At 36.6% G+C, this 21288-nt stretch overlaps 1 protein-coding gene across 11 annotated transcripts in view; it reads right to left on the bottom strand.

The window, feature by feature from the left end:
• Nucleotides 1-744: 744 nt before the first annotated feature.
• The window catches only part of LOC127448733 (E3 ubiquitin ligase TRAF3IP2-like), a 49604-nt gene continuing 29060 nt past the window's right edge, over nucleotides 745-21288 (bottom strand). For 9 of the 11 annotated variants that reach the window (XM_051711508.1, XM_051711506.1, XM_051711504.1 and 6 more), the window contains 9 exons: nucleotides 15084-15182; nucleotides 12059-12756; nucleotides 9020-9062; nucleotides 8809-8876; nucleotides 7890-7987; nucleotides 7720-7788; nucleotides 4797-4910; nucleotides 4598-4672; nucleotides 746-2386 (listed from right to left, as the gene is read on the bottom strand). In XM_051711508.1, the coding sequence (XP_051567468.1) occupies nucleotides 2240-2386; nucleotides 4598-4672; nucleotides 4797-4910; nucleotides 7720-7788; nucleotides 7890-7987; nucleotides 8809-8876; nucleotides 9020-9062; nucleotides 12059-12756; nucleotides 15084-15124 (1353 nt within the window). In that variant the 5' untranslated portion in view covers nucleotides 15125-15182 and the 3' untranslated portion in view covers nucleotides 746-2239. Of the gene's footprint in view, nucleotides 2387-4597; nucleotides 4673-4796; nucleotides 4911-7719; nucleotides 7789-7889; nucleotides 7988-8808; nucleotides 8877-9019; nucleotides 9063-12058; nucleotides 12757-15083; nucleotides 15183-21288 lie in introns of all 11 variants that reach the window. The other 2 variants (XM_051711512.1, XM_051711515.1) reach the window with 2 other exon arrangements.

Raw genomic sequence — 21288 nt, 5'->3', positions numbered from 1 at the left:
ACTCTCCATAGACATAATGATTTTTATACCGTACGATCTATAGATTCTATCCCCTAACCCTACCCCTAAACCTAACCCTCACAAAAATCTTTCTGCATTTTTATATATATATAAAAAAATAATAATAATACAAAAAAAAAAACACTGTTTAGTGCGTTTTTTAAGCGATTTGAATTATGGGGACACTAGAAATGTCCTCATTAACTACATTTATAGCATAATACCTTTGTAATTACCAGTTTGTAACCTAAAAAAATGTCCTCATAAACCTCTCAAACCCACCCCCACACTTATTTGTAGAATGCACAATGTTGATAACCATGATTATGTTTTTCTTTCAGACTAATTACATTTTTAATTTGAGTATCAGCTTATATTACTGTAAATTCTTACAGTAAAGCTAAAGATTTACTGTAGATCTATTGTACGTGTAGTACCATGACTCACAAATTGGTCCAGTTAAAATGCTACTATAAAAGCCTGTGTTCAGTATGAAAACATGTAGGTAAGCCAATGCCAATTTTCATGTTCATAATTTATAGATAAGAGTGCTGAAAATTTACTGAAAATCTATTGAACTCTATCCGGGTCATTTTTAACCCGAACCTCACAGGTGTCATTATTTTTAAATATGGCATCTGGGTCATAAAAAATTAAGGTTGTTCAAGGTAATAAAATGATTAAAAATCTAGTTTAAAACACATGCAGCGAGTTTGTAAAAATGCAATCTTTGTTTTCAATTTAGTTTAATACATTTTTGAAAAACATTTATAGAATTTTCTACCAAGAAAATGATTTAACTACTTTAAAAATGTCATGTGGTGTAACCATCAAGTAAACAGTTTTAAGTAAAAAATGAAAAAGAATATCATGAGTCAAGAATATCAAGTTTTAACAGGGTAATACACCACATATATACATACAGTATATATTTTAACTTCACACTCAGTCTTGAGGGTCTGAAGGGGTCTTCTCTGTTTTATGATTTTTGTCACATGACAACAAAATTGCTACCGATGTTGGTCATTACACATGACTTTGATTTGGTTGACAAAAGTTTTTTCAAATATCAATCATATTTTAAAACAAAGTTGTTTGATTGCTTTTTATAAATATACGTTTTTTCAAGAATTTCAGCTTTTAATGAGACTCTTTTTTTTACTGTCTCTGGCCAGTTACATCACAACATTTAAGCACCAGAAAAAATATAAAAATTAGAACTCAGAAATTGAAAACATGCTCATTATAGGTGTATTAAAGTGACTGTTTTGTGTGAACTGTATTTTTTTTTAATGTATTTTTGAATAATTTAATAGACCTGGATAAAAAAAAAAAAAAAAGAGCATCACATCATTGAACCATCTACTCTGACTAAGGTCTCTTCTCTATAACATGTCAGCAAACCTTTTGACATGATGCATCATTTTAAATAATGCTGAAGTAAAAGTTGTATCGCAAACAGGCCAAGTTCTTTCAATAAAAGTGTTCATGTTGATAAAAATACATTCAAACCCATCATAATTGTAATTTTTTAGAACATGAATTACCAAGAAATCCCCACATGACACTGACATATTTTATAAGCATGAACTGTGGAAAGATATTAACTGAATACAATCTAAGACAGAAGGAAAAATGTCACAGAACGTTAAATGTTTTGGCAGGCACATTCCTTGAGTCAAGTGGAAACCTCAGAGGACTGTTTTAACTGAGTCTTGTGGTATGTGAAGATGTGGTTATTTCAGGTTAAGTTGTAAATTCTGTCCTGTATCTATTTCAGCTTTAGCCCATGAGCAAAAGAGCTGAAAAGGTATAGTCTCTGAAAGTACTTGGTCTGGGGAAATATTTCTTACATAGGTATTAGGTATATTACAGAACGTTTCATTCAGTCTAATACAAAGTCAAAGAAATGGAGCTTCAAAAATCATGGCACTCAGCTCTGTTTAACATATCTTAATTGATAGATTAATATGTAGTTCCGGAACTTCCACATGACAGGACTCATCCTGAATTACTCATTCTAAGTGTTACATTTAAATAACACCAAATGCAATAGCTATAAGGATTTTAACACATTACATGCTCATTCTGAGTACAACGGGGCAAATATTTAAGTGCATACTATGTATTCGTGCTCTATTAAAAATGGATCACAGGCCTGTTCAAGGGTCAGATATCATTTGTCAATATAGTAAACCTCATTACAAGGAACTTTAATTTTTCATTGGATATATGTTAACTAAATGGGGATGGAGACAATGGTCGGCAGCTCTCCAATGGGTGGAGGGTTGAACTTCTCAACACGCATGAGTCGACGAAGGATGTCATCCCGATCCCTGGGCCAGGTGAAGATTTGTGTGCTCTGAAGCCATGAAGGGACGTGACACTGCCAGACAGAGGAGGATTTATGATAAAAAGGCCAAACATATTACAGACATAGTTAATCCAAAAATGAAATTCTATCGTAATTTACTCACCTTCATGTTGTTCCACAGCTGGAAGACTTAAGGAAACGTTAGGCAGAATGTTAGCCTCAGTCACCATTCACTTACATTTAACCTTTTTTTCATAAGGATTTTCCAATCCTTAAAATTCCAGACATCATGAAAATTACGCGACTGTGGCGATGTTTTTGCAAACTAATATTAGGTGTTTCTTTACACGCATAGGGGCAGTTTCGAGGTGAAATGTTCATTGTGTGGCGCTAAAAGCGAGTTTAATTTTCTCCCAAACAGATGACGTTTTTAACCCTTTAAAGCCTGGCATATGAAAGAATTGTCATAAAATTCAAATTTTTTTTTACATTAAACTGTTTTTAGTACCATTAGACAAATTATAAAAAGAAATTGTAAATAAATAAAAATGCACGTTTTTGTTTTTATTTTTTAATGTATCATATTTTATACATTAGGGCTTTAAAGGTCAGTATCCTCCTGAGGCCCAGCAATTCATTCTTGTGTAGGACATTTGTTATTTAAGTTTTTCTTAGCCCATACATGTTACAGTGGTAAATTCTGGGGGATTATCAGAGAACTCCTGGGCTTTTCAGAGATACTAAATGTTTGAGAGTTTGGCTATGACAACTTCCTCTCCTTGGTCTATAAATAAGGATTGAAATGTATCACAGTTCAATTCAGTGCGTCAAATACAATATGAATAAAATATTTTTCAATAAACAACTTTTATCATATGCATTTTATGCACCAACTACTATACTGACATTTAAAAACTTTTTTCTCTGGGTCATAGGAACTTATGGTAAGATGACATAAAAGCTTGTAATGTAAAATAAGGAGATATTTATAATGACAGAGCAGGCTGCATATATGAAAATACACAGAAATATTTGTTCACACTTTAAACATATCTTATAAAAAGTATATATTAGAATTTTCAAAGCTCTGTGATTTTTTTTTTGTTTTTGTTTTTTTGGGTAGGCACGAATGGAGTATAATGGTGATTTAGAGATAGACATCAAAAGCCTGTTTTATTATATTTGATACATGGATTTCAACTGGCTTTTTCAATAAAATTATATACAAAATTTGAACCAAGCACAAGTTGTTTATATTCAGCAAATACTCATTTTAAAATATCAATAACAATATAATCATTACTTTCACTTTTACTTTATTAAAATAAGCATCATAAGTAATTTATCCCAACATAAGAGTCACTTTTCTCTTAAGCCCGCCGCCATTTTAAATAGATCGATATAAACATTTAAACAACTTTTTTTCACAAATAACCACTAGACGGTGCCATAAGCACGTGAAACTTACATACCATAGGTTGTTTGTCTCGTCAGCTTAAACAGAGAGTGAAACAAGAACCGTCAAACACTGTGTATCATATTTGATACACACAGCATTATAGGGTTAAGGTTAATGTTCTATCAAGCTTTACGTCAACAAATCCTACCTCCCCACCCTAAACCTAACCGATGAGTGTCATAAAAAGCAAATATGACATGAAAACCACAATCGCTAAAGCAAGCAACCATGTCATTTTGTGGTCCTTCTATGACACTTTCGGTTCGACAAGTTTATGAATGTTGTTGCTAATGTATTGCAAACATTAAAATGTATCGCCTTTGCACTATAGTTAAAGTATTTAAATGTTATAAGATAGCATTGTGTGATGAACGGCAAAAAGTACGTGTTTATAAACTGATAACCTGCTGTTTTACGCGTGATTATGTGTGAAAAGGAAATCAATGTCATTGTAGTTGTAGCGTCTCTAGTGGACCAGGTTGTAACATTCTGCCTTACATCTCACAGAAGAAAGTCAAAAGGTTTTGGAACAATTGATGACAATTTTCATTTTAAGGTGACCTAACACTTTGAAGTTTATATTAATGTTGTAAATTTTATATGATATAAATGTTATCATTACATCTTAATTCAAGCGAAATCCAATGGAATACATTCTTTGAGTGTTACTGTTTAACTGTACAAACAACCACGAATGCCTATTGCAATTATCCTGATAGGTAATCTTGAATTAGCATTTTGGCTCCTTAGAGCAAGTTCTTAGTTCAAATATCCTTTTCATTAAGTAAATGGGTTTAATAAGTCACAAAAAAAACATTATTTACCTTCTTGGCGCCAGGAAACAAGATAGGGATAAATCTGTAATTCCTCGACCCATTCTGAATGAATTCATTTTGTAACTAAAAGACAAAATACAAACAACAGAGGTTGGAAAGTGCCAAGTCACCACTCTTGGGAGTCCATTGAAAAGACAAATCTGTATGGAAAAAAAAAATATATTTTTCTCCCGCTTTTAAGTTCTACCTGCTTGTGTATGTAGACTGTATTGAGGGTTTCATCATTTTCAATGCAAAATGAGGCATTGGTCACAATCTCATGGTACTTCGGACTAATGACGATGATGATCAGATAGTCTTTCTGTGCAAAACAAAAGAATCAAGCACAAAATAAATTCAATTGACTGAGAGAAGCCATTGTTTCAGATACTACATGAAAAGCTTTGTTGCCATACTGGCCTATAAAGGCACAGTAACTACACATTTTGTAAAAATCAGGTTTCTTAGATTACTGTCCTGTGATAGATGAGTTTGGCTCAACTATGCTCTGATTTTTTTATTCATATTTGGCTGCAGATTCAATCAACTTTGAAGTACATTTTCTCAGTTTCAGTGTTGGTATAGTTACTGCATTTTGACTTTGTAGGGCTGAACAGTTCACCCAGTGGTTGTTGCTGAAACTAGACAGGCAGGGTTTATAGTTCCATTTAAAGCTAACAGGTCCCTAGCACATCTGTGTGGAACTGCAAGAATTTGATGCCAAAAATATGTCCTCTCACTTGATGTGTAAATTACTTTCTAAATTAAAGCTTTATATTTCAGGGTTACATGTTTTTTATATGCATACAAAATGCATGAAAGTAACTGCTGCAGTTGTTTCTACTGACATCATCTTATTTTCTTAAAACATCTGTTACATAAATAAGCTGTAAACAGGCTTATTAGTTGACTTATTTGTGGTGCTATAGATGTGCTAATATTCAACTCTCAAAACAGGCTTCAGGCATTTTGAGGCAAATCACATTGAACACACGCAGAAAAACCATGAATTATATTATCACATGGTACCCGTTTTATTTTATAGTTTGAAATCGATCAATTACAACCATTTGTGGTCACAGAAAGAGGCATTTCAGACATTCTTTTGAAAGTGAATTCTTGTCAATCATATGTTAGGGACAAACCCTTGCAATTTATGAGCTTAAATGGTGACATTTGAAACACACAGAACGACAGTGAACTCAAAATGTCATCAGATGTGAATGAGTCTACATTGAAGACATTCTGCTTAATGAAGCACACCCAATAGGCTGTATTTGTCAACCACAGTAAGCAGCAATATTAGCTCTTCCACTGTTTAGTTTTAATAGTAATAAATGCAACTGCTGAACAAGTTCTTCCAGCTGCACCCGGTTCTATTTACTGATATCAGAGATTACAGATACATGGAGCATATTAGAATTAAAATGTCAAAATTTGTTACACACAGTACATAAACTTCATCACACATCAAAACTTGTTAAAATAACGGCATGTAAATAAAATTGAAAAATATTAAATGAAAAAGCAAAACAGATGAAGGATGTATTTACACCATGATCAAAGTGAAGAAGCTCTGTAAATTTGCATAATTACATTCAAGATACATCTAATCATGGAACGATATCAGTGATATCGTGATGCTGTGATACACTGTAGGTCTATATGGTATTTTACCAACAATAGAGGTGAAAAAATGCAGGGGGAGGGGGAATAGGCAGGTGAAAAGATGGCAGGTGCTATTTGCACCCTGGTGCAAATAGTGCTAGATATTATTTGCATCCCAACACTGGTGCAAATAATGGTAGATACTATTACACCCTGGTGCAAATAGTGTCAGATACTATTTGCACCCATATTTAAATAAATATGCAACACGGCAACGTGTGTCTCTCTCTCTCTCTCTTGAACCGACGCCTCCGACTGCCCCTTATCTCACTCTCCCGCTGATCAGCTAATTCAGCGCCACCCATGCTCCATCACGGCCCGGCCACGCCCTCCTCCTCATCACACTCCTCCCCCAAATGATTCAGGCCGGGGTGCCACCGGTCTGACTAACCCCGTTTCAAAGCAGCTTTACAGAAAATCATACATTAACAGAAAATGAAACCACAATAAAGTCTTAGAGTCATCATTGTGTAGTTTGATTAAATACGATTATGAAGTGTGTATAAAAATAAGTAATGAAATAATAATTGTATTTAGAAACTCAGTGAGGAAGCCAAAGGCGACTGTGGCAAGGAACACAAAACTCCATAAGATGTTGTTTAATGGAGAAAGATAACCTTGGGAGAAACCACGCTCACTGTGGGGGCCAGTTCCCCTCTGGCTAACGGCATGAATATAATGCCAATATTACTTATTTATGTGCAGTGCAAGTCATGGTTTAAAATGATTAAACTAAGTAAGTGTTAAGAGCCAGTGTTTAAACAAAGATTTTGTAAGAACTGTAAGATTAATGACTAATGTCTTTGAAATTCATCCTGGATTAACTGCAGAAGTTCATATAGATGCATTGTCCTTTGTTAGTTGGCAAAAAATAAGGTTACTACAATATTACTATAGTAATACACTGATGCAATCTACACACAAGTGATGCCGAGACGTGGGAATGAGGGCGACTGACACACCCTGCCTCCGGATCAAACCCTTCACTGCACTCCCCGATATTCACGAGACCAAATCACTGCAATGAAATCAACCTATATAATTTGTATTTATTATTCTAAGTAGTATTAAAGGAAATATTAAGAGTGTAAATAACACTAAACATTCACACCGTCTTTACACCCCACGCCACTGCAGCGACACCTATTGTCTAGTCTCTTGTATATTTCTGTGGTTCCACCAGACTATTGGGGTGAAAACAGCCACACTGTGTGGCAGATGCTATTTACACCAGGGTGCAAATAGTCACTCCGGAAAAAAAAAATCCACCTACAGGATGGAAGAAAAATTCTGGACGAATTTTGCCCCTGGAGTGAGTATGTCAATACTGTAGGAATGCATTGCATTGCTTTGAGTGAATATTCACTCTTGGTGTGATTAGGCCTTGATTTTGTACCTGACCACCCACAACATATAAAGTAATGCACTGAAATATTAGCAAGCCAGAGTCAATCTCTACTGACCTCACTGATGTATCTCTCCATGAAGTCAATCTTGCTTATGCTCTTGAACTGCTGCTCAAACATGTCAATCTGAACAAGAACAAAAAGACTGAATATGATCTCTGACAAACCCCACATTTGGAGACACGCATGGCTGCAAGGCAATGTTTGACACAGGTTTCTTGTCTTACGTGAGTGTAGAAGCCATTGTGTCTCAGTAGCGCAACAAAATTGATGATCTCCTTGACATGTTTTTCACTGTCTGCTTCATAAGTGACAAACACCTTTCCTGCCACAAGGAAAAGCAAAAGAGAATATTTAAACATAGTCTCCCAGAAAAGGTATAAATTTAAAGAAAAATACAAGTATGTCTGAAGTTTTAATATATAACTACAGATTTTTTAAATCTATTCTATTAATACTCCAATTCATAGACTATTTTAAACATTTCAGTCAATTAAGTTTAAAAGGACAATTTAATAAACTAAAAGGTGATGTAAGTGATTTTTGTCCAAACTACCATAGAGATTCAATGGAGCAAGTGTCCTGAAAAATCTAAAAACTAGCCAGTCAGAATCGTTACCTAAATGTAAATAATTTTGCAAAGGTTTTGGAGAAAGGGCATGTTAACAAAATGGTGGCAAAATCTTTTAAAATTTGCTTGCAGCACCTCAAATCTATGCACAGCATCTTTAACACAAACATACACCAACAAACATATGCTTATACTGTTGTGTGCAGATTTGGGAGTCTTCTTCTCACAAAACAAATTTCCTATTGAAGTAGCTCCCAGACACAAAAGCAATCAAGTGAAGTTACATGTGCACTGCTTCATTAAAACCAATCATAGATACCATACTGGGTTTTGTACACAACTAAAGATAAACAGAAACCTTTAGCTTGCAAAACAACATGCCTCAGTTCTATAGGTCAAGTCATGGCATGAAACCTTTTCCTTTATTTACATGTACTTACTATTTACTCCTTTGAAAAGACTGAATAATGACAATAATGAAAGCATGTTAACATGAGCTGCACTTTCTTCTTTATTAAAGTCCTACTCAAATTCCACAATCTTACAGTGTTGCTCAACTATATGTCTATACTTACTCTGCTCCAGGGACAGAGGGGCTGTGCTTCGGGTTAGTTTAGCTCGAGGGTAAGGAGAAGTGTGGCCTCTGTGAGAGATAAGAGCACGGAGTAAAAATCAGAAAATGAAAAGTTTATATCTGTGAAAAGCAATAACCTGCTAATTATCCTCAGAGACTAAGACTTGTCCCACATATTGCACTGTAAACACTGTAGCACTATTGCACATTACCTTTGAGTGAACTCTGAGGCTGATTGTCTGCTGTTTTCAGGGCCTGTTGGAGATGAAACGATTAAGTGAATGAGATATTAAGCTATGTGCATACTATGGACAGAAGGGGCTTGGGGCAAAAATGCCACTGAAAGTCACAAATATACACCTGAAATTCAAAATGAACAAAAAAAGCATCTGTAATGAATTTGAATTAGTTTGTAACATCTGGTATAGTTATATTCTAGGTTTGTTATACATATTATCACGTTTAATATGAGTTGATTCTGATTTAATTTTATGTATAAGAGGTAAAAATTTCTAAGCAATTCTAATCCAGCTATTCAGATTGAGAATTTATGTTAATGAATTGATTAAATTAAAGTAGGCCTATTTTGCATACATGAATCAAGGTACATATATTGTATGGTCAGAAAAAAATGCCCTTGAAAATCAATTTGAGGGGAATATATGGCCCTTTCAAGGAAAAGTAAATTCCTGACACTGTTGCATACATGATGTAATTTTGAGTAAACAATTCTTCCATTTAATTGTTATTGGTGCATTCTAAGGCAAGTATCACTATTACTATCACTCATATTTAGGATTACACCATGGCTGAGTTTGGAACGGTATACTACCATATTACTCATACTATTTCTTCCATAGACACTCACCGAGCACTTTATTAGGAACACTATGGTCCTAATAATGTACCCGATGTGGTCTTCTGCAGTTGTAGCCCATTTGCCTCAAGGTTTGACATGTTGTGCATTGAGATGCTATTCTGCTCACTACAATTGTACAGAGGAGTTATCGGAGTTACTGTCGCCTTTCTGTCAGCTCAAACCACTCTGGCTATTCTCCGTTGACCTCTCTCATCAACAAGGCGTTTCTGTCCGCAGAACTGCCACTCAATGGATGTTTTTTTTTGTTTGTTTTTTGGCACCATTCTGAGAAAACTCTAGAGACTGTTGTGCGTGAAAATCCAAGGAGATCAGCAGTTACAGAATACTCAAACCAGCCCGTTTGGCACCAAAAATCATGCCACGGTTGAAATCACTGAGGTCACATTTTTTCCCATTCTGATGGTTGATACGAACATTGACTGAAGCTCCTGACCTGAATGATTTTATGCACTGCACTGCTGCCACACGATTGGCTGATTAGATAATCACATGAATAAGTAGGTGTACAGGTATTCCTAATAAAGTGCTCTGTGAGTGTATGACAGAAGTGAGAGTAGTATGGGTAGGCACTCCAAACTCTCAGATTATGTCTAAACCAAATGCATCAAAACTAAATCACTACCATTATAATTGATGAAGCAGTCTGAAGGATTGTGTATACTATAATTATCTCTAGTTTATATTGTTAGAGATGCATCTGTGTCTGTAAAGGTGTGAACCAAAGGGGGGGCAATCAACCCCTCCCAGGAGGAACATACAGTATGGAGGTATCCTGTAGGTCTGGTTTATTGGGAGACTTCGAGGGATGTGCTAACACTACTGTTCTAAATCAGAGCAATCAACCACTCCCAGAAGTAACATATGAAGATATCCCGTATGCCTTGTTTATTGGAGGCCTTTCAGGGAGATGCTAACACTATTGTTCTTCAGGTATAAAAGTCTTCCACATAGACAGAACTTTGGGTTAAGATTCAGAAGAGCTACACTACACGAACATCATCAATAAACTCTTTTCCCCACAAGCACTTGGTCTGGCTTTCTCTTCTTTATGTATAAGAAGAACTCTGATATATTGGCAAGCCACCCCATATCTGGTCAGCCATATACAAGAAAATCTAACAAGTCTATACTGGAAGCATCCTTTGCAGTGCATTGCAATCAGCCTTTAGTTGACAGACACTCAATTTAAATTTTTGACACGTTGTAAAGCTACTCCCAGCCACTTTGCTATCCCTTCTAACTGAAAATAATATATTTAAATAACTTCTGGTCTCTGCACTGATAAGTATTTATTTATATTTTATTTTAATTATATATTTATTTTATATCTTATGGAGTTTATTTTATTATTTATACTTACCATATGTATGCACACCTTTTGCAATACTAGCATAATAATACTACTAATAATTATTTAATAAGTGAATTTTATACCAATGGATTTGCATTGAATATAAGGTTGATGCATAGTTATTTACCCATTTTACTGTTGATGAAATCCAGCATCAATCTTAAAGCTGACTGGCCCATATTAATACAAATTCTTATATGACGCATAGCTTTGATGCTTCCCATGTAGACAAACTCAAACTGTTGCAATGCGTCATTGTTTTCTTCCCTGTGTAAGGGATTTTGGAGGGCACTTTTAGTGCATGTGAAGAGTGCAAGTGTGAGGAGGTGTAATCGAGCTTCTCTCATTAGCACACCAAGGAGACTGCAAATGTCAAGATTTATAGTGAAAAAAGTGTTACCTTTTGGTCCGTTTTTCACCCAAATCCGATCATATTGCTTTAGAAGACATGGATTAGACCACTTGAGTTCTATGGATTACATTTATGCTGACTAAGTCTTTTTTGGAGCTTGAAAGTTTTGGACCCCACTGACTTGCATTGTATGGACAAACACACATCGTAGTAATAATTTAAAAAAAATCTTAGTTTGTGTTCCAGAGAAGAAAGAAAGTCATACAAGTTTGAGACAGCATAAGGGTGAGTAAATGATGAGAGAATTTAATTTTTGGGTGAACTATTCCTTTCATCTACAAATAATATAATCTAATTTAACCTTCTATTACCAAGATGTGTCTGTGGAAATTGGTTGCCCAATTTTGCTACATAACTGCAAAGTTAGCAATTTAGTCTGGTTTAGACAAGTCTGAACTTGGGGGTAAGACTAAACCCTGATAATGAACTCATCACTTAAGACCTTTTAAAAACAACAGGCTTATAAATGTTGACATTATTCATCCATGTTTACATTGTTGCTTGACTCATTGCACAATTTTAAAAGTTCCAGGTAAAAGAAAGATTCGGACTCACTCATTAATCACTCACTCATGTTAGACAAGGAATCTGAAAGCATCTAGACTTACATAAAGGCCAAAAGGGCATGTGATAATGTGGTCTGGGATGAGAGCCCTGATCAACTTGATACACATCCAGAGGGAAGTGACTACAGCAGGGCTGCCCTCGGGTCGGGCAGGGGTGAGGGGACATGTAGTAGCTATGAGGGGCGAATGGATTAGGGATAGAGTGCAGTGAACGGGGCCGTTCTAGACTTGCCTCTCCCAGACTATGTTTGTCTGGAGAGTCAGAGTCACAGCCAGAGTAGCACGAATCACCAGGGTAACTACAGTAATTCCCAGACACCAAGCAAGAGGGCAGGCTGCCACTTGGGTATTCCACTGAGCTACTGCCCACTGAACTTGAGCAGAGTAAATCCCCGTTGTGTGGCTCCAGGGTGCTCAGACATACTTCAGTCTGACTGGGAAAGGGTGTCTGGGGATTGAAGCCAGAGGGCAGACCTAGTGGGGGCTGGTAAGGGCTGTAATTAGACTGAGTGTGTCTGTAGTTGGTGTTGCAGATCCTGCCTCTGCAGATATCTGTGAAATCAGCCTGTGAACTGTGGGCGGACTTATTCCCGGGTATAAAAGTGTCAGCATGACAGAGTTGGGAATCAGTGTCCGAGTCACAGTTAGAGTCCTCAGTAAAGATTTTATCCATTGTCTCGTCGTTCTCTTCTGGGAGGTTGAAGGACTGGAAACTGTAGTGGCCATATGGGGAATGGTGTCTAGATATTGAGAAAGAACAAGTAACAAGTTTAAGAATTCTGATACTAGTATGTCAGTATAGGAATAAATCAAACAAAATTAAGAAGTCTGAAGAGCTCCATTTATCTGACAGCAATACACAGCAGTGTTATTATGGTTAATGAAAACTAAAAAACAAAATGAAAACATTTTTGGTAAACTAAATATAGGAACATGCAATAACCGAAAGACCTTAAACTAAACTAAAATTCATTTTCATGACTCTAACAAAAACTAAACCAAAACTAACAGCCATAGAGCAAAACTAATGAAAACTAAATTAAGAAAATAGTAGTTCAAACAAACTTAATAATGAAAAACTCTAAGAATCCCAGTACACATTGACACTGCTTTAAAAACGTTACTATCTTTGCTGTATTTCTCGTCAAAAGAATTTCCACACATTGCCGTAGCTTGCAAGTTTACTAATTTTTATTAAAACATGAAAATTTTGTTCTAATGACTTTGCTTGTGAAAATGCATTTTAGGAGCTTAAATACTGGTAACCTAATACCTAAAGATTAATGGACCATAACGTTGCTGTTTAAATAAACATTAGGCAATTCGCAAACAATGGCCATGCGCTGAATGTCTATTGACTGTTTCGCATACCCCTGCCTGAAACCATCAAGGTGTGCAAGGGATATTTATTTTTCTATAGTGTCTGCAAATGCAAACTGTTGTTTGTACATAATAAATATGTAAAGATCAGGAAAAAATAATTAATAAAAATTTACCTAGAACATGTTCCAAATTTAACATTTGCCAATTGCTAAATGCTTTTTTAGGAACCACAACATAGTAACATGTTTTAAACGAAATAATAAGAACGATAATCTGAGCCTCTCTGACATAAGAAACAAAAGCAAATAAAAGCAAAGAGATATAAAAGGTCTAATTTCCTTTTATTTTCATATCTCTGAAATCAATGGAATTCAGTGGGTCTCAACTTACATAATCCCATTTTCATATGGAAATGGAAAAATAATATATATCTCAAATACACAAATAATATAACAAATAATGCACAATACAGTTTCATGGTCAATGAGAAATATTAGGCTCGTTTGAGATGCCAAACGCCTCGCCTTGAAAGTAGACGAGAGTAGACGGCTGCAGTCTGGGGAGGAGTGAAATACATGCTGTCAAGTCGAACATTTCTCACATCTCGTAGTGGGAATCAAAGGCAGATATCGCAGGATTCACGTTGATGCGCTGTTGCTGATAAAGTGGATATCATTTAATTTCTGTTGCTTTAAAGGTGCAATCTGTAAATCTAATCAAATACACTTTGTCAAATTTTGCAAATATCTCCTCATAGTCAGCTAGCTGCCCATTCTGTGGGTGGGCTGAAAAAAATCTAGTATTTGTACACAGCCCTGGCTCTGTAAATGGGACAAAAACAAAGTGGATCGGACCAATCCACACAACACTACTCCAGCCAGTCAGCAACAGGTGGTGGTTCTTGCATGTGCACAGGATGGGGGTGGGGGCAGAGCGAGAGGGAAATTCATTAGAAGAGCGATGGCATATCTGGCTGATGTGAACTTTCTAAACTCCAAGGAGGACAAATGGCTGAGAATCAGACCAAGAGAAAAAGGTCAGATGAATATAAACTAAAAAAAGAAGGATTATGATAAGTCGAGGGCGGAGCTTCCAAAGAAGCCCTAAAGGGAGGGGTGTGTTTTTTTGGCAGTCGAGTTCGAATATCAACAGTGTTTCTCAGGAATCGCTGAGTGCAACTTTAAAATGAAAATAAATATTATGAAAAAGACACTCAATGTACCTGTTATTTAATTTTTAGTTTTAGTTTATTAAAGGCACATTTTGTTTTTTAGATATTTCAGAAATATGATAAAAATCACATATCCCATACAGAGATCGAACTGAGTATTGGGAATATTCACATATAATTTATACACATAAAACATGATATTAGAGATAAAAAAAAAAAAATCTAATTTGTTTTAGAAAAGAATGTAACATCACGGTTGTTTAATCCAACAAGCATTACACTGTGCCATCAGCAAGTCGTTTCCCATCACGCTTGCAGTTTCTGACTGCTACAAATGTGCGTGCCTCACTCTCACGAGACTTTTTTGGTATACGTCACAATAACATCACAGAAAGTCGGATTTCTAACCGGCATGCATCTGCCGCTGATCAATGGTGATCAGTTCTGCACAGAACTTGCTCATCTCAAATGAACCCATTTACATTTTCTCAATTCACCAGATACTGGAAGGTAAGGCAAAATGTTAATTTTAGATTGTGCATATAGATTAATAAAATAAGTAGTACATTTTACCTATATGCAGCCGATTGTGAGCAGTGCACAAAAGGCATCATCTTTATGCCTAATACAAAAGAGCTGCTGCCATTTCAGATGCCCAGTCTGCACACAAACCTGCAAGTAATCAATAAGAAATAAAACATTATGTAATAATTTTTAGCATTTTCCATGAACAGGGTACAAAAAGGAGCCTGAAAATCTTTTTAAAAAATTATAATAATTTTAACAAATAATAAGTGAAAGGAGGTGCTTAACCTCTAAATGTCTAAACTTAACATTTTATGAGCTGTTATTTTATATTCATTTTCTCAAAGGTTTGCAATTTTTGAATAGTTTAAAACATTCTTTGCAATAAATGTTAAATAAACGTAAAAATTTAAATACATTTTTAAATACAAACTTGATAAAAATAAAAATAAAATATTATAAATATATTTATACAGAGATTATTTAGCAGCGATGGGCCACTTCTATTAAAATGAATAGGAGAAATTGGAACGCTTAACCAAGCGGCTCTGAGCGCCCAACGGTCAACAGATGTAGAAAGGAAGTCCCACTTTACAGTTAAAAGAGCCAATCACCTTTTAGATACAGACATGACCTGTCAATCATCTCTAGAATGCGGATGCGCATTAGCTATACAAGCCAGGAAAATTGCGTTTTTAGCATAATATGAGGTAAAGAATCACAATTTATGATACCAGTATTGTCAGATTTTATTGCTGATTTGAAATATGTTCTTTTATCATAATCTTGACCAACTGTTTTTGGGGTTTTGGTCTTTATCCATTCAAGCAGATAGAGGCTGCACTGCCATGTGGAAACAGCCTCCCGCGCAGTGTTGCCAACTAATTTTCAGGGGAAGTTGCTGCAGGCAGGTAAATTTTTTTGCTAAAAGTTGCTAAATGATGTTGTGATGTCATTGCGTGATGACATCATTACGTAAAACTGCGTCATTACGTAGAATACACAATGATGTTACTCAAATTGACTGGCCATCTTGGCGAAAAATAGGATTTAAAATTTGTTAGTTTATATTTGTTTGTTTATTATCACATTTTTTATTGTAGAAGTAATATAAACAACATTTTTATTGAACAATTACACATTATTGAACAACTACATTTTATGTATTTTCTTATTAATAAAGAAAACTTCACATTCTAAACAATTATAGTTTTAAGCATTGTATTGGTAGTTAGTCAACATGCTACCTAACTGATCATCAATTATAGGTACAAGCTAATAACAAGGTGTATCATACAGTATATGCTATCTTATTGAACAATTGCAGCTAGCAACTTAACTCAAATATGATGTGTGTGCACTAGGCACCTCTCTCCAGCTCTCTCCAGGCTGTTGTGCTGTTTGACTGGCTAGCTGCTCAATGGTTTCCTCCAGATATTGGCACTGTTCTCCACTCCTTGCATACGTAAATATGATGAATCATAGATTGGCAAGGAAATCCTCTTCATATTCAATGCCCAACTGCATTGTCACTGAGCTGGAACCAGCAGAAGAGGATGGAATGGCTTAAAGCTGTATGCTGCTGTGGTTCCAAAATGCTGCAGAACTTCACTTGGTAGTTTATGCTGGTAACAGGTATCACCAGACAGCTTCGGTCCATACTGCACCAGGAGTATGGAGTTGAGAGTGTACAGTGACATTCTATTTCTTAACTTTGACTTGACCACACTCATTTGGCTGAACAGCCATTCAGCCTCCGCATTTGAGTGTGCCAAGGAGAGGGCAGTGAGTGCAGCTTTGCACAGTTCTTCAAATGGATTTGATCTGGAAGAGTCTGTGTAGTTATTCACTTCACTCCAAAACTCAACTGTATTTTCAGTTGAGTCCCACCTAAACAGACGTATGTTTCTCCATTGGGAAACAATTTTGTCAACTGTTAGGGCTGGTACCCCAGTTGCTTAGCTACTTTCATAATTTCAGTGGTGCCTTTATTGTGCTTTAGTGTTTCCTTAACACTGAACAAGGCCATGTTTTGCAAGGCTTCTAGGTTGTCTGGGAGCCTTGCTTGCAGCTCCTTGCTTAAAGCAACAATGTAGTTGATGCATCGTCTCCAAATGACCCTTTCGTCCTCTGGCGCAAGACTGAGTTGGGACATCGTGCTCTCGAAAAGTTACCCGAGGTATGGTGATGGACCGAGATGTCCATCAATGGCATCCTTCAGTACATCAATTTGTGCTATAGGGTTGACTACTCTGCTGCAAATTGATGTCAAGAGGTGTACCAGCTTGACAGGATCTGTTTGCTCTCCCTCAAATAACTTCACTGCAACTTTTACGTTGGATAGGATTGATTTCAAGAATGTCAGGTAGACATAGTTGTCTTGTCCATGTACATGGTGTGGAGCACATCCGCAATGTAGCAATGCTCACTGGCCTTGGTCAACTCAAAGTGGAGTTTCAGTTCTTCCCACTGACTCAATATACGAGTTACCGCAGGCTCAATCGACAGCCAACGTGTGGCACACACTTTGGTGATCTGCAGGGGTTTTTGGCCACAATTAATGGTGGCACGCCTCCCGCCGTTTTGGGGAAATCGAAAACCAGTTGTAGGTTTCCCTGATTAAGTACTCAACACTCCTAGGGATGGTTCCTTTGGATGCTGCATTGCCAGCCAATTGTAAAGAATGGCACACACAGCACCAAATTGGGCAATGCACATTCTTCCTTTAAAATCTTGTGCACCCCAGTCAGCATGGACGCGTTATCAGTGCCAATACCCTGAATATTCTCTTTTTTAAGGTTACACGTCTCAAGAAACTCAACTACCACCTTTGCTATTGATCTGGCATCGCCCCACTCCAATTCAACCAGCCCGAGAAATGTGGACACAAGTGTTCTTTAACACTGAAATACCGAATCACCACGCCCATGTATTTCGAGACACTGACATCAGTGGACTCATCCAAAAGGAGACTGAACTTCTCATCCCCCACATCTGATGTTAAACTTTTGAGAAAATAAGGAGCCAGTACTCCCCTAATAATTTCTGTGCTCTTGGAGCAGTGCATTTTGAAGTTTGTTGCTGCCACAGAATCTGAAAAGGCAGCTTTGCAAGCCATACCTAAATGGTCACATGCTAGCAGCGAACAATGCTCCGCAATGGCCATTGCCATAGTAGCTTCTGCGTTTTTACAGTTATCCACTTTCTTAACCAACTGTGGTAATGTAGACTGCATTGCGGGGGTGTACGGTTTTGATTTATTTATATGCTTTGCTGTAGCACAATGTTTTTTTGATGTCATACATTGTTGCAAGCATATCTGATTTGCAGTACACACAGTATGCCTGACAATCATCCCCAATTACTGGCTTCAGCCACCCTTTATTATTTATTTAGTTTTAACGCCATGTCAGCAACCAGGCTATTCACATGACAAACAAAGGTTCATCAATAAATATTTACAGTATTAAATAAGACACTTAAAATGTATACAAGATAAAAACTGTAAAATCTGTTCAGATGGTACTTTTTTAAAATATCTATTAAACAAGTCTCTGTATAAAAGCATTGTCTAATAGTTCCAAAAGTTTTACAGTTCAGTAAAATGTGCTTGATGGTCATAGGGGTTTGGTAAGGTATACATATGGGAGGATCTTCACCAGTCAGTAAAAACACGTGTTAGTCTTGAATGGCCCAGTCGGCATCTGGTAAACACTATTTGGTCATGCCTAGATTTAAAGTTTTGAGAGTAATTTCTTTGGACCCTGGGGTTTATTTCGTATAATTTATTGCTACTGCACTCATTCCATTCTGACTGCCACTTACTGGTGATATATGACTTTATTAATGGCCTGAGGTCAGAGGGTGGTATCAAACATTCCGAGATCTCCAAGTTTATTGCCTCTTTTGCAGCCATATCTGCTTTTTCATTTCCTGCAAGACCAATATGTCCCGGCACCCAACAGAGGATAATGTTGAAATCCTTCTTCTGTAGGGCTTTACCGGTTGTTTAGATCAGTGTTACTATCAGAAATAATTAATAATTATTTCTGTAGTTATTAATATTTAAATTAATTAATTGGATCTAACTCATTAAAACCTCATATGGGACTCCAGTAAATGTAGTGTGCTACGTTTAGGAGCAAGTTTGGTTACTAGCAATAATTAATAATTATCAAAGATAATTACTAATTATTAAAATCAATAGAACATTGATGAGAATCAATGTTAGCTTTTTTTAATCCTTTAAAATCAACAATTATCAAAGATAATCGTCAATTGTTAACATCGATGAAACATTAAAATTAACACTAGCTTATTGATCATTCAAATTCAACAATCATCAAAGATAATTATCAATTATCAAAAATCAACAGAATATTAATAAGGATTAACATTGACGGGGCACCACCCTGGAATTAGGGACTAGTAACCAAATATTAAAACAGTCTCAATATTAGATTGTTTTCTTAGGAAAATCGACATCCGAAGAATATCGATTTTCGGGAAAAAACAATGAATGAAGGTTTGAATCCGAGCACTGACATCCCGTCAGCATGACACAGGCGTATGCAAAACAAACCAAAACACTTCTCTTTGTAATATAAACAAAGTTTATTTATGCAGTAATATCAATTAATAATTAATACAATGCAGTCAATAAACTTCCGACTTACAACTACAAACTAAACAGTGATATGATTAGATATGGAAATAAAAATAATCCTATAACACATAAGGTGTGTGTGTGACAGTGTGTGTGTGTGTGTGTGTGTCAGTGTGGTTAGTGAGAGAGAGAGAGAGAGAGAGAGAGAGAGAGAGATTATTAAGTGACAGCCCGAAAGCTGATTTTGCGATAGCTGGAGAGAAAGCAGCTGTGCTCATCATTCAGAGACGCGGTTTTACGAGCGGGGCTCGTAAAAGTCCTGCATTATTTGACTTTAATGGATGAACTCAGTTGCTGTCTCACCCGCGATGGCGAAATTACACAATCCAATTTGGTTGGACCACAATACAGCAAAACATATTTGTGATAATTAATACCCCGAGTATTAATAATGAGCGGACATGGCGGTCCGTAAACTGTACAAGCAAAAAAACTTGAAACACAAGAATAACACGCTATAATATTCTATCTCTGCCCAGACGTAAACCTCTTACATGAATCGCATGAGGACACAGGTAGAATGTGTTTTCCTCCGTCCTTTAACTTTGACCCGGTTCCTTGAGGCTCGTGTGATGACGGGAGGCCATTTCCTCGCTCTGTCGGCGGGCGGTACGGCTGTTGACTGTCAGCGGGCTGGCGGAGAACTCAGAAATGTCGACTTGATTGAAGATGGAAGAGAAATCTTTAATCTCTTCACTTCTGTAAGCAAACAGATGAAGATGCGAATTGCTCGGCGGTCTCCTTCGGATCCGTTAGAGTGTTTGGTTGAACACAGTAATCTCAACTCGTCCAGCGAGATGGAGATTGTACGGCTACAGTTTCAAGTCGGACATTACTTCCTTGTGCCACGAGGTTGCACCGGAGAACAGCAAAAGCTACGTCTATATTCGGTGAACGAAGTCGCTGGAAGCGAATTCTGGAAGCATTTCAGAATTATTTGAACTCCTGATGATGTCATGTTTGTGGGACGTTCTGTTGTGTGCCTCATCCAATAGGAGTTGAGAATTCGATCCTTTAGTGAGCAAGACTGCATGGATTTGTAGTCTGTTTTGGACTCCCTTTGTTTGATTTTGGCGCGATTTTTTATCAGTAAAATTTACGACATGGAATGTGTGGGGGCTGAGTTAGGTTTTACGACTTGTGTTAAACCTGCCTTTGTCTTCTATCTGAATACATGAGGCCCAACACTTCTGTAATCAATGTATTTTAGTCAAAATGTTTATGGGATGATCGGTCTCCATGGATTCAAGTGCTTGAAGGCAAGATTTTGAGTCTGAAGCAATTAAAAAGTTTCGTCCTCAACCCTGCTCAATGTTTTTCAGTGCCAGTAGCAGTGCTCGGGCCTCAGCGGTGAAGATAGAGCTCTGTTCTGGAATACGTATGCCATATTGTTGATCTCCAGTCACTACGGCTGCTGATACACTTATCTGTTTTGGATCCATCCGTGAATACTATACTATGGAGTGGGGAAACTACATTTCAGTTCCAAGGATTCCTGTTGATACACATTGGGAAGTGTTTCTGCCTTTTTTAGTTGTGCCAATGCCATAATAATAATTGTTTTTTTCAAGGTCCAGGGGTGAACAG

This window comes from Myxocyprinus asiaticus, chromosome 12 (assembly GCF_019703515.2).
Source record: "Myxocyprinus asiaticus isolate MX2 ecotype Aquarium Trade chromosome 12, UBuf_Myxa_2, whole genome shotgun sequence".
NCBI classification, from domain to species: Eukaryota; Metazoa; Chordata; class Actinopteri; order Cypriniformes; family Catostomidae; genus Myxocyprinus; species Myxocyprinus asiaticus.
This window is presented reverse-complemented; position numbering and strand designations above follow the sequence as displayed.